This window comes from Sebastes umbrosus, chromosome 19 (assembly GCF_015220745.1).
Source record: "Sebastes umbrosus isolate fSebUmb1 chromosome 19, fSebUmb1.pri, whole genome shotgun sequence".
Lineage (NCBI taxonomy): Eukaryota > Metazoa > Chordata > Actinopteri > Perciformes > Sebastidae > Sebastes > Sebastes umbrosus.
The window spans coordinates 25613637-25626918 of record NC_051287.1 but is presented as its reverse complement, the minus strand read 5'-3'; the positions used below and the strand labels follow the sequence as shown (position 1 = coordinate 25626918).

The window sequence follows — 13282 nt, the reverse complement described above, 5'->3', positions numbered from 1 at the left end:
GGGCAAAGCTCAATATCATGTGACTGTGTACAGTGTGTGTGTGCTTGAGAGGGGTGGGGGTGGCTGGCTGTCAGTCAGGGTGCAAATCAAATTAAGGCAAGATTAAAAAAGAATAAGATAAAATAAAGTAAAATAAATATAAATAGATAAATAAAAGTAAAAGAATGATGGTAAAAAGATGGTGTTCAAAAGGGTGATGGATAAAAATGTTTGTCGTAGAGTTTTGTGGGAGATGTCATTGCACTCAGCAGAGAGTTCCTGTTTCATTGTGCCTGGCCGCGTCAATCGGCGTCCCGCCAGTACCCCCGACGCGCGGGGAGGTCCCGTTCATCGCTGCCTGCAGCTTTAATTAGATTTTAGATTCAGAATGTCCATCCATCCATCCATCCATCTATCCATCCATCCATTTACTTTCGGTTATCTGGGGCCGGTCGCGGGTGTAGCAGGCTTTGTAGGGTATTCCAGAAGCCTCTCTTCCCAGCAACGTTTTCCAGCTCCTTCTGGAGGGACCCCAAGGTGTTCCCAGGCCAGACGAGATACATAATCTCTCCAGAGTGTTCTGGGTCTATACCCCGGGGCCTCTTAATAGTTGGATAATAGTCCTCTAAAGGGAGGCGTCCATCCTGGTTAGATGCTTGAACCACCTCAGCTGGCCCCTTTTTGATGCTAAGGAGCATCCACAGGAGTGTCCACATCCACATTCAGGATGGAAATAGGTGTAGGGGGTGTTTTCCACCTACTGAAGTCCACCACCAACTCCTTTGTGTTCCCAGTGTTGAGCGGCAGGTGGTTCAGCTCACGCCACTCAATGAAGGAGTCCACTATGCCCCTGTACTCAGTACCAACACTTATTAAAGAATAATTCTGGGTTATTATATGTCGGTCTTATTTGAGTAGCGTTGTCCATTAGTCCTTTCTTTAATAACAATGTACCGACTAAGTTAATAGCTGAGATCTGGGAGCACGGTGGCATCACTAAAAATAAGTCAGACGGGTCAAGAAACACGAGCAGTCAGATGATCAGACTGGTTGGAAACAAACCCAACAGTTAAGACAAACTCATTTGGAAGAGAAGACTAACAGTAACATTATTATATTATTATGTCAGTTATTGAATTGGTGAGTACAATGTTATGAATGCTAAAAATGGTGGACAAAACTATGACAATAAGACCAAAGTTGTAATAAACTGGGATTAACCCTTAAACTGATCATAAAGTTGTATGTAATACATTCATTATGATTATCATTATGATATGACCATTTAAAGCACTACATCATTGTGAGATTAAGACGTAGTTTCATGTTATAGATCGGTGAGACATCAATGCGTTTGACTTTTCAATTCCAAGTGGCTTTATTAGCATGAAAGTTTCAAAAAACAATGTTGCCAAAGCATCAAAATACAAAACACAAATACACATTAATATTAATATGAATATTAACACAAGATTGTTATATGTTATATACATTATATACACTCTAAGAGAAGTCCATACAAATACGGGCCAATGTACTGCGTTAATATGAAGGAATTTTCTGTATCGATTTTTCACAGGAGTTTTTCCCGTATTTTGAAATACGCATTGCATTGTGGGAACAAGAACCTCCGCTAGCGCGAAAGTTGGAAGAGGTAGAGACCATCGCACATGGCAAAGTTTAGATTTAGAGAAACCTTTCTCACACTTCTGTGGTAAAAAATCTACAATTAATGTCCAACCAAAATGCTTTATGTGAAGGACTTAACGTTAGCTTGGTATCGTAAAGCTGTTTTGTTGTTTAGTTCAGCTGTTGTCGTCCGTTAACGTTACCAGATATGCCAGGAATATTTTGCTGACTCATTTTGAGACTAACTCAAGTTTAATATTGTAATTTACGGTTTTACCAATGTTTATATTTTAGACTTCAGTGGACGTCAGGTAGAGTTAGCCCCGGTTTTAGTCTCAGGCGGTGCGCAGAGACCGATAGGTAACGTATAAATGCTAGCGTTAGCGTCTGTTTTCCCTCCAGAATGTAAAGGTTGGGCCTGCTATTTGGCTCGGTACGAAGGATATACTGTAGATTTACAGAATTTTCCGTTTTAGGATTAACAGAAGTGTCCGTGAATGGTACGGAGGACATCCTGTAAATCAACAGAAATTTCATCTCCTGAACCTCTTCATGGTCTCTCCTGGCTCTCAGTGGCTGAACAGTCTGGGTTGGTTGCAGCGACGAACAACAATCGTGTCTACAGAATCGTTACATTCTTGGTTTACATAGCTGAAGAGGAATAATAGGATGTTTTGAGAAATGTACTCTTTCTCTTTACTAACCCAGATTGATCAGCCATTGAGAGCCAGGAAGACCATAAATAAATAAATAAATGAATTTGGAAATAAATATATAAATAAATGAATGTGGAAATAAATATCTAAATAAATGAATGTGGAAATAAATATATAAATTAATTAATGTGGAAATATATATAAAAAAATATATACTTTATTTTTTAAATATCTATTGTGACTTTATCTATTTATTTATTTTAATAGCACATTTTCTATTTATTTATTTATTCATTTTTAATCTATCATGCTTATTTATTTATTTTCCGTGTTACTCTTTGACCCTCATAAAGGGTGAAAATGCTGAGAAGATAATCAATATCCAGGTCTCTAATTCAGAGCCTGACAGGAAGTCGTCTCCCACAGATACCATTACTGGTATTAACTCTGTCCATAGATTGGAAAGGGTCAGAGCAGTGTCAATGTTCAGTGTGGCGGTGACCTGACCTTTGTGACCGTCCTCATCTTGTTTAAGCCCCGACTCCTCAAGAAGACTTTGGATTGTCCTGCTAGCTTATTAGCCCATGTGGTGGTGGGGGGATTTGGGGAGGTAATAGTTTTACTGGCGGTCTGGGGGCTTTTAGTCACGCTATAAGAGGAAGTGTTATATTTGTGATCAATATCCCCAGTTTACTATGTATATCTGACAAATTGGATACCCAAAGTGAATGTTGGAAGTATGGCTGAGGGATCTGGAATATTCTGTGTGTTTATATTTCAGGCCAGCTGAAATGACTGGGCAAATCTGTCTTTTAGTTCATTTTATTTACCCCTCCCCCCCGGCCCAGCAGTGATAACCCACTACTGGGCATTACAACAAAACCAGGGCACATTTAACACTTATTTCTACCTTTAACTTTGCACAAGTGATCAGTAACAACCATCTTGATTACTAGAGGCTGGTTTCATAGCAGACATTTTGACTACGCACAGTAGGTCAAACACAGGTGTAACATTAATGTTGGCTCAGTTCTCAGCTCAGTAAGCCATGACAGTATGACAGTGACATACTGTATATATATATATATATGTATATATATATACAGTATGTCACAGTATATATATATGCAGTATGACAGTGAACCAGCATGGACAATACCAGGAGCCTGAAACTGAGGCAGATACATTTAATTCAGCCATCATTCATTTTATTATTCATTTATATATTATTCATACCTGCTTTTACTTCTGTGTCATGTGTCATATATATGTCATATAAGAGTATTATTATATATATGAGAGCCAAAAAGTGACAAGAAAAATAAATAAATGAGCATAATAGATGTTTAAAAAATAAAGAATTTATTATTTTATTTCTTTTAGATATTTCAACATTAATTAATTGATATATTTATTTTCACATTCATTAATTGATATATTTATTTACACATTTATTTATGGTCTCCCTGGCTCTCAATGGCTGATCAGTCTGGGTTAGGAAAGAGAAAGAGAAAGAGTATATTTCTCAAAACATCCTATTATTCCTCTTCAGCTATGTAAGTCAAGAATGTCACAATTCTGTAGAAACGATTGTTGTTCGTATATATATATGTCATATTAGTGTATATATATGTATATATATATATGTCATATAAGTGTATATTATATATATGTATATATATGTGTGTATGTATATGTTTATGTATGAATATGTTTATGTGTGTGTATATGTATGGATGTATATGTTTTTGTGTGTGCATATATGTGTATATCATGGGTGTTATTATGGTATCCCACTAATGAATGCAGATACTTGAGAAGAGTAGAGCACAATGGCTGCATCCTCTTGGGACGGATCATATGTCTGCTTCCCCAGCTCCTTCCCCTTGACAAAAAACACACCCTTACTATCAGCATAATCAATGGGGAGTGGTGCTGGAAGGGGGGCGGCCACAACAGTTTGCCTCCCTGTGATTCGCTGACATGCGCTCTAATTGGATCAAGTAGGAACTTGCTTAGCTGGATGCTTTGTGCTGGGATTGGGAGCAGCCTGCAAGAGAGAGAGCACAGACACCACCAGACAGGAAGAGAGGCAGAGAGGGAGGAGGCCAAAGGCTGCCCTGCTCACCACTAGGAGAGGAAAGATTTGAGAGAGGAGGGGTGAGAGAAGAAAAAAGGGGAGTATCCCGTCTTGTCTGCCTGCCCTTCTGTGCTACTGCAGCCCTCCCTCCCCCCTCCCTCTCTCTATCATTCTCTTTCTCTCTCTTTCCCCTTACTCATCTGTTTCTGTGGCTGTGCTGAGAGGAAGGGCACCTGCCGCTCCCTGATGATTCAGCCTTTCAGCTACTTGGAGCTCCACAGACAAGGCAGCATGTCCCTCCTGCCACTGCAGTGCCTGACCATCCTGTCCTCTGCACTACAGCTACTGCAGCTGGCCCATCACGCCAACACTGCCTCTTCTGCCCAAGTGCTCAGGTGAGTGAGTGCTACTATTCCACCACTGCTCTCTGGTAGACCATGCAGAACATTTAAAGGACTCCAATTCTCTGGCAATCTTTTTTTTGTTTTTGCCTGCAGCCAATTTGACGATTCTATTTATAGACTGATTGCGTTTCCTGTGAGAAAGCATGAGTAAGGAAGCCCTTTTCCTCGTGTGCAGAAGGCTGTCTACATAACCTCCCAGACTGTTAACAAGGTTCGACTCACCCCTGAAGAGTACCTTCCTCTCAAATCCCAGCTCTGACTCTGCAGCCTCATGATGGAAAACGTAGTCGAGGAGACCGGTGGCAGACAGCCACTGTGTGATGCTCTGAGTTACTAGTTGAGGTGCTCAGAGACCCCTTCATCCAGCAGTTGGACAGGATGACTGAGGGAATGGAGGACTCCTCTGCAGGGCCAGCTCCCCCTCCTGGATCGGCCTCCCCCACCAGCTCTACTGTTGATACTGGACAAGTCCCCGAGGAGAAACCAGAGGAGACAGAGGCAGCTGGTGGGGAGAGTGGGGAGGAAGATGCGGAGGGAGGTGGAGGTGGTGGTGGTGGTGATGGTGATGATGGGGAGCATTTGGGAGCTTTGGGAATTGTGGCCTTGCCAGGGACCTGCTGTGTGTGCATAGAGATGGAACAGATTAACAATTGCCTGCACTCTGAGAAAATCTGCATTCTGCCCATCCTGGCCTGTCTGCTTAGCTTAGCCCTCTGCACAGCTGGCCTCAAATGGGTCTTTGTGGATAAAATCTTTGAGTACGAACCACCCACACACTTAGATCCCAAACGCATCGGACAGGACCCAATTATCATATCAGTGACCCCCACGCTGGGAATAACTGTGTCGCTTCCTCATTCATCTTTTGTCTCCTTGACCACCGCCATTACCCCGGGACGTCCTGACGTCTTAGTGGAAGAGAAATCTACACGAGGGCCGTACGTGCCTCAGCCTCCACGAGTGACTCTGTCCGATCCCTCCGTTACACTGAAATACACCGTTGAACGTCCCACCGTCCCAAAGCAGACTCCCCACCCTCAGACAACACAGGAATTAAACGACATCATCATCCCAACAATCTGTAAGTACCCAACACACAGTTCAGTGAAAGCTCTGGGTTTGGGTTTTCTTTTCAGAGAGGATGTCCCTTTGTTCCAGATTGCTCTCTAATATGGTGATGTAGGGGTGTATTTATGGGCAGGGGGATACAAGCTGGAGTCCTGCTTAACCTTGGACTTTCATCATTGTACAGACAAGCTCAGTGTTTTAGTTCAAAAGGATTCAAATGTTTTCTGTTTTGACTCTGAGTTTGTAAATGGTGTGTTCTATCAACTGTGTCAGGAAGTGTCAGGACTTTGCCTGAAGGCAGACACGTTGTGACTTGCAGAGCGTAGCGTAGAGGCCATGACTAAGCCTCTGAAATGTTGCTACACAGATACAGTAGGTGTGCAGGAGCTCTGTTGAAAGCTACTTTACCCCTACGGGGAGGGAATGTATAATTTCTAACATTCCTCTTAAACTATTAATGATCTCTTAAATTAAACCAGAGTGATGCACGCACACTACACTAAATGGATGTAGTGAATGTCTTATCATACAAGCTGGTAGGCAGCATACGATATGAAAAAATCATAAAACGTGTCAATGCTCATCTTCAGTTATATGAAGAAGTTAGGATCAATAAATGATGTGGGGACGTAAACTGGAACTCCAGGCTGTGGTACAGGGAGACTTCCTGTTTTCTGCCTGTGCTCCATTTCAAGGTCAGAGCCTGCTGGAGGCTAATTGATGCCCCCTCCATCCCTCCATCCCTCTTTCCCTCCGCCGCAGGAAAAACAACCCACTAATACAGTCTGTCTGCCAGCGGCTCGCCACTATGACGTGTCTGCTGTAGTCACATCACTGTATGCTTTATTACACTGTATCTGGGTTAGCTAATCTAAGGTGATGGTGGTGGCTGGTTGGGGGGTGGGAGAGGAGGGGGGGGGGGGGGGGGGGGGAGGGGTGACGCCTAATACCTGTAAATATCTGCTATGACAGCACTGTGGAACAATGCTTTATGACCACTTACTGCTAACACAAGTACTGAAACCCTTGCAGCAGTACCTGTCCTTCTCACGTGTTCCACCAAATGCAAAGGGTCGTGTTTGCTGGTGGGAAGCCAGTGAGGGATCAACGGGCCTCATGCAAGAACATCTTATGCTGAACTTCTCTTACTTTTTTCCGTGAGATTTGTTCGTACGAGTGTTCCGAGTCAGATTCACAAAAAAGGAACTTCAATCACAAGTCCTGCCGTTATAAATCTGCAGATAACAAAGTTAACAGATGTAGGAGTGTTATTAGTCGTGTTAGAGGACCTGAAACTATTCTAAAATATTAATAATACAGCTCGCAATGATTTATGATGATTTAACATGAAGTTAGATGCTAAAAACATCTGTTTAAAACAAATTGGTCCATGACTAATATGAGAGGGGGTCATGTGACAGTCAAGAGATATTAGAAGAGAGATTACTGAAGCCTACAGCAGGTGATGGTACACTGTCAGGAGCTACATATATATTATTATTATGGCTATAATAAATCCAATATTATAAATCAACTGGCAAGCCATGATGATGATGATGATCGGTTGAACAGAATATTCATTTTGCATTAACTCTGTTTTACTTATGCATTTTATTTTAATTATTAACGGTATCATGTTTAAACTTTCATTCATTCAGACAAAATGCATTATGATTTCATTCATTCATTCAACCTTCATTAATAATCAAGAGATCATTGAGGGGTAACCCTCATTTACATGACATTGAGTCAATTACAAACTATAAAGAAAAACAAAACAAAACTAGAATGGACCTCGGAGAGTGCCACACCCCACCCCTCCAAAAAATGTCATTCAAATCCATCACAGACTTTTGAAGTGATCCTCCAAACGGACAAACAAACCAACAAACCAACGCCGGTGAAAACATAACGTCCTTCCTAGGCCGTCGGCCTTGGCGGAGATAGCAACAATGAGATACAAACAGAGAAGATGGAATATCATTATAGCAATAGTAGAAGTAAGCCATCAAAAGTTTTTGATTAGGAAAAATAATTGGATTGATACATTTGAATATTTAAAGATCCCATATTGTAAAAAGTGACATTTTCATGGCTTTTATATTATAAAGCAGGTTTAAGTTCTATATAATTACTGTGAAAGTATCAAAACCTTAATCCACAGAGAAATACACACAGCCCGTATTCAGAAACTGAGCTTTTGAAACAAGCCGTCAGGATTTCTGTCCATTTGTGATGTCACAAATACACAATATTTAGACCATGTCACAGTTTTAAACGAAACATTCTAAACGGGTCCCAGTTTATATCCTGTTGCAGTTTATGTGAATGACATCAGCTGACAGGATGTAAACATGGACCCAAGCTGTTGCCTAGCAATGCAATTCTGTTGCAATTCCATTGAAATGCACTAAAACGGAGTGTTTCAGACAGAGGGTAAATACAGGTATATTCCAACAGATAGTATGAGGAAAATAAAGTTTTTTTAAAACGTTAAAGCATGTAAACATGTTCTAGTAGAAACCCAAAATACAAGTATAAACCTGAAAATGAGCATGACATGTCCCCTTTAAGATGTAAAGTAAAGTGCAGTAAAGCCCTAGAATTTGCAATGAAGATGGATAAACTGTGAAAATGGGTTCTATGGGTACCCACGAGTCTCCCCTTTACAGACATGCCCACTTTATGATAATCACATGCAGTTTGGGGCTAGTAAGTAAGTAAGTAAGCAAAGCTTTATTTATATAGCACCTTTTAAAACACACCGTTACAAAGTGCTTCACACACAAGTGAAACATCGAACAATGATGAAAACAAGGAAATATTACAATATGAAACACAGAAACAATGAGAAACAGATCAAACAAAAACAGACAAACGCACATGTGGATGTGGCCTATAGAAAGGCTTGCCTATAGAGATTTTAGAGGTTTTTAGAAGCCGCTTAAAACAGTCCAGAGATTCAGCAGCTCTAATAGATTGGGGGAGGTGATTCCAGAGGGTTGGGGGCGCTAAGACAGGAAAGGCCCGATCACATTTTGTTTTGCAGTTTGACCGGGGGATGGATAAAAGGCCAAGATTAGAGGATCAAAGTGTTCGACAAGTCGAATATGGAACAAGGAGATCAGCAATGTAACTGGGGGCGAGGTCATGCAGTGCCTTATATGTAATTAGCAAGATCTTAAAGTTGATTCTGAATTTTACAGGGAGCCAACGGAGGGATGCCAGAACAGGGGTGATGTGAGACCGACGGCTAGTCTGGTTAATAACCTGGTCGCTGCATTTTGAACCACCTGAAGGCGATTTAAAGCATATTGACTGAGACAGGTGTAGAGGGAATTACAATAGTCTAGACGGGAGAATATGAAAGTGTGAATTAATAGTTCAAGATCCGTGGAAGACAAGATGCATCTGATTTTTGCATTGTTTCTTAGCTGGAGAAAGCAGGTCTGGACAAGTTTAGTTACATGATGGTCAAAAGTCATATTCCGGTCAAAGATGATACCAAGATTCTTAGCTGTAGGACTGATATTGGATTGAAGTGGGCCAATAAACTGATTAACTGCGACAGCAAAATTGTCTGGTCCAATTAAAAGAATGTCTGACTTATAAGGGTTTAAGTGGAGAAAGTTGAGAGACATCCAGTCTTTGGTTGCTGCTAAGCAGTCATGGAGGGAGGACAGTTGATTGAGGTTATTGGTTTTGGCTGAAAAATAGATCTGAGTGTCATCAGCATAACAATGATATGACACGTCATGAAAGCTGCTGAACAAATGACCCAGAGGAAGCATATACAGCAAGAAGAGGATCGGTCCAAGAACCGACCCCTGAGGGACTCCACACCGCAAAGAGGTTGATGAGGAGACATGATTCATATGAGTCATAGTCAAGTCAGCACACTGACACACTGACAGCTGTTGTTGCCTGTTGGGCTGCAGTTTGACATGTTATGATTTGAGCCTATTTTTTATGCTAAATGCAGTACCTGTGAGGGTTTCTGGACAATATCTCCCATTGTTTTCTGTTGTTAATTGATTTACAATAATAAATATATACATTTCTCCAGGTTCTACGGCTTCCTCCCACAGTCCAAAGACATGCAGCTTAGGTTCATTGTTGACTCTAAGTTGCCCGTAGGTGTGACTGAGTTTGAATGGTCTCTATGTGTCAGCCCTGCGATAGTCTGGCGACCTGTTCAGGGTGTCCAGGGTGTACAGGGTGTACCGGGTGTACCCCGCGACCTTGAACAGGAAAAGTGGTTACAGATAATGGATGGATGGAATATATACATGCATTTGTATAAAGCAGCAAGGTACATTTTGAACAGATTAAAAAATTTGCTAAATATCTCGAAAAAAATACATTGAAATAATACTAGTACTGGTAATACTACTAATTTCATGGTAACAAATTGACATATGTTGATATACTAACCTATTACTAGGATGACTAGAAGTGCACTCGGAGAGCGCAGACCTCCGCCAAGGCAGGTTTCATGTACGTCGCTGCCCCCCTGTGGTGGCCTGTGGTGTTAATGCACAGGGTGAGCATAGTTATTAAAAACAATTCCCAAAGCTGGATCATGATCCGGATCGCCACCAAAATTGAATGGCTTGTTCATCGTGCCACACCCGACCCCTCCAATGTCATTCAAATGCATCACGGACTTTTGGAGTAATCCTCCAAACGGACAAACCAACAAACCAACGGCGGTGAAAACATATCCTCCTTCCTAGGCCGTCGGCCTTGGCGGAGGTAATAACTGTACCTGGTTTGTATTTTTCTTTTACCATGAAGCGACCTAAATTAAAAGAATTGTGGGGTCTGTTAAAAAACATTGATTGTTGTTATTCTTGCCTGATTAAAAGCAGTATTTCCAAGTTCAGACCTGGAACGTGAAGCAGGACACAGTCAGTAGAGCGTGTCTGATAAAACCCATCTGAGTGACAGAGCAATTCTGAGAGGTAATATGATAAAATATAGATAACATTTTAAAAATAGATTGAAATTGATAGACGAAAATATACCAGTGAATATCAGTTCTCTCTTGGAGAGAGGACCCTCCTATCACATAAAATACAATGATGTGTACCAAAGACATCACCGGTAATAAATCTCAAGGCAGAGTTATAGACTGAGTCTAGAAGTTTAAGAGCTGAAGACGATGCGTGCCTATAAATCACGTCACTGTGGTCCAAAACTGATATGAAAATGGCCTCAGCAACCCTTTTTCTACAAAACGTGGGAAAGATGGTATTGTTTCTGTAGAAATAGCCAACCTTTTGCTTGAGTCGGCACACAAGAGTATCAATGTGACATTTCAATGAGAGTTCATCATCAATCCAAATGCAGAGATATTTATATTCTGTGACTCTCTCAATCATAAATCTGTTCACAGTAGAAATATTAACATTGGTATAGTCTATGGCTCTGGCTCTGGAAAATAGCATGAACTTTGTTTTATCAGAATTTAGTGCAAGTCTTAAGTCTGTAAGAGCATCTTGCAGAATGTTAAAGTAAAGCTGTAAGTTTTTGACTGCAAGATGTGCAGAATCATAATACAGCACTGTGTCATCTGCGTATAGATATGGAATGATATTGTTTCACTTAAAAGTGAAAATAACTGGACCTAAAATTGAACTCAGTGAAACACCTTTTGTTACTGATAAAAACTTAGGATGATAATTTCCCAATTTAACAGATTGTTTTCTCTCTGAAAGGTAGTTTCTGAATCAATTGTTTGCATTAATATCAAGTCCAATATTATGTAGCCTCTTCAAGAGCAGGCATTATCAAATGCTTTGGAAAAATCAACAAAAACTGCCACACAGTGTTTTTTTTTTTTTTTTTATCTAAAGCTGATATAGGTCATAGTTACATTTCAGGTCAAACAAGTGTTTTTCCCCTGTGGAGAAAGGCAGACTGTCTGCACATGACTTGTATGACAAGTCTGGATCACTCGAGATAATCTTACCTCAGAGAAAATTCTAAATAACAGAAAATTAGTCCTGTATTGTAAAAAGTGAGATTTTAATGTTTTTTATGTTATAAAGCAGGTTTAAGTGCTATATAAATACTGTTGAACTATCAAAACACTCAATATACGGAGAAATACTGTACACACAGCCCATATTCAGAAATTGTATGTTTGAAACAAGCCATTAGGATTTCTGTCCATTTATGATGTCACAAATATACAATATTTAGACCATTGCACAGTTTTAAGCAAAACAATTCTAAATGTGTCCCAGTTTATTTCCTGTTGCAGTGTATGTAAATAACATCAGCTGACAGGAAGTAAACATGGACCCAAGCTGTTGCCAAGCAACGCAATTCAGTTGCAATTCCGTTGAAATGCACTAAAACGGAGCATTTCAGACAGAGGGGCAATACAGGTATATTCAGACAGACAATATGAGGATAATAAAGTTTTTTTTGAACATTACAGCATGTAAACATGTTCTAGTAGAAATACAAAATACAAGTATGAACCTGAAAATGAGCATGATATGGGACCTTTAAATCACATGTACATGCCACTGAAGAACAGATATGTGTTTGTATGAGGGGTTCTTGTATGCATTTCTTGTTGCTGCAGTGACTCCTATAGTGGGTCCATGTAATTATTGGGATAGTGAAGGCCTTAGTATGCTTCAAATGTACTAGTTTTTAACAATGTGCCTTCCAATCTCTCTACGGTAAATGAACCGAAAAGCACTCTGTTTGAGGCACACTATGACCTTGAACCTCCTGCATGTCACCCTGTTGAGAAACCCCTCGCTAGAAGGTGTGAAGTACCACATGGCTGTCTACTGCCTCTACAGGCCAGACAGATTGTGAGATGGGATGATTCTGCAAAACTCAGATGATGATGTTTGATGACAACATATTATATATATATATATATATATACACAACCACAGTATGCCACGGTAATACACCAAAGAAAAAGACTGTTAATAGGTAGCACTTTCTATGACGCCCAAGTCTACTGTATAATGCGTTATAAACATACTTAATATGCGTTATAATCTGCTTCTCACAGTTGTAATGCATCATAATCTTTTTTCTAATGTATTAATCACTGTTATAATATGCCTATACGTCTGGGATGTAATTACTTCACTTATAAGTAGGTTTATAATACATTATAGACACGGGTGTCATAGAAAGTGTTACCAAATATATATTTTTTAATATTTAAATATGTGGCTTTGCAAATGATTTATGAGGAACGAAATGCTTTCAACACATTTGCCAGACCTCAAGGGTAGACATATGTGTTCTGGTGAGAAACACTGAATGACTCCAGAGGGCACCTTTAAGGTCAGGGGAAGGATGTGGGGCAATTATTAACTGTTGTGATCAGATGTGAACTCCTGTCTTCTGCATTATTGTCAGATGCTCTAAAAGCTCCCTTTTATTTCCACAACCTTCATTTTCCCTGCGCTACATAAAGGACGTAC

General features: G+C 40.3%; 1 protein-coding gene across 5 annotated transcripts in view; it reads left to right on the top strand.

Annotated features, from left to right (window-relative positions):
* Positions 1-4247: 4247 nt before the first annotated feature.
* nrg1 (neuregulin 1) overlaps positions 4248-13282 on the top strand; it is a 52144-nt gene continuing 43109 nt past the window's right edge. The window contains exons 1-2 of one of the 5 annotated variants that reach the window (XM_037752078.1): positions 4259-4739; positions 4842-5829. In XM_037752078.1, coding sequence (XP_037608006.1) covers positions 5127-5829 — 703 coding nt within the window. In that variant the 5' untranslated portion in view covers positions 4259-4739; positions 4842-5126. Of the gene's footprint in view, positions 5830-13282 lie in introns of all 5 variants that reach the window. The other 4 variants (XM_037752082.1, XM_037752083.1, XM_037752080.1 and 1 more) reach the window with 4 other exon arrangements.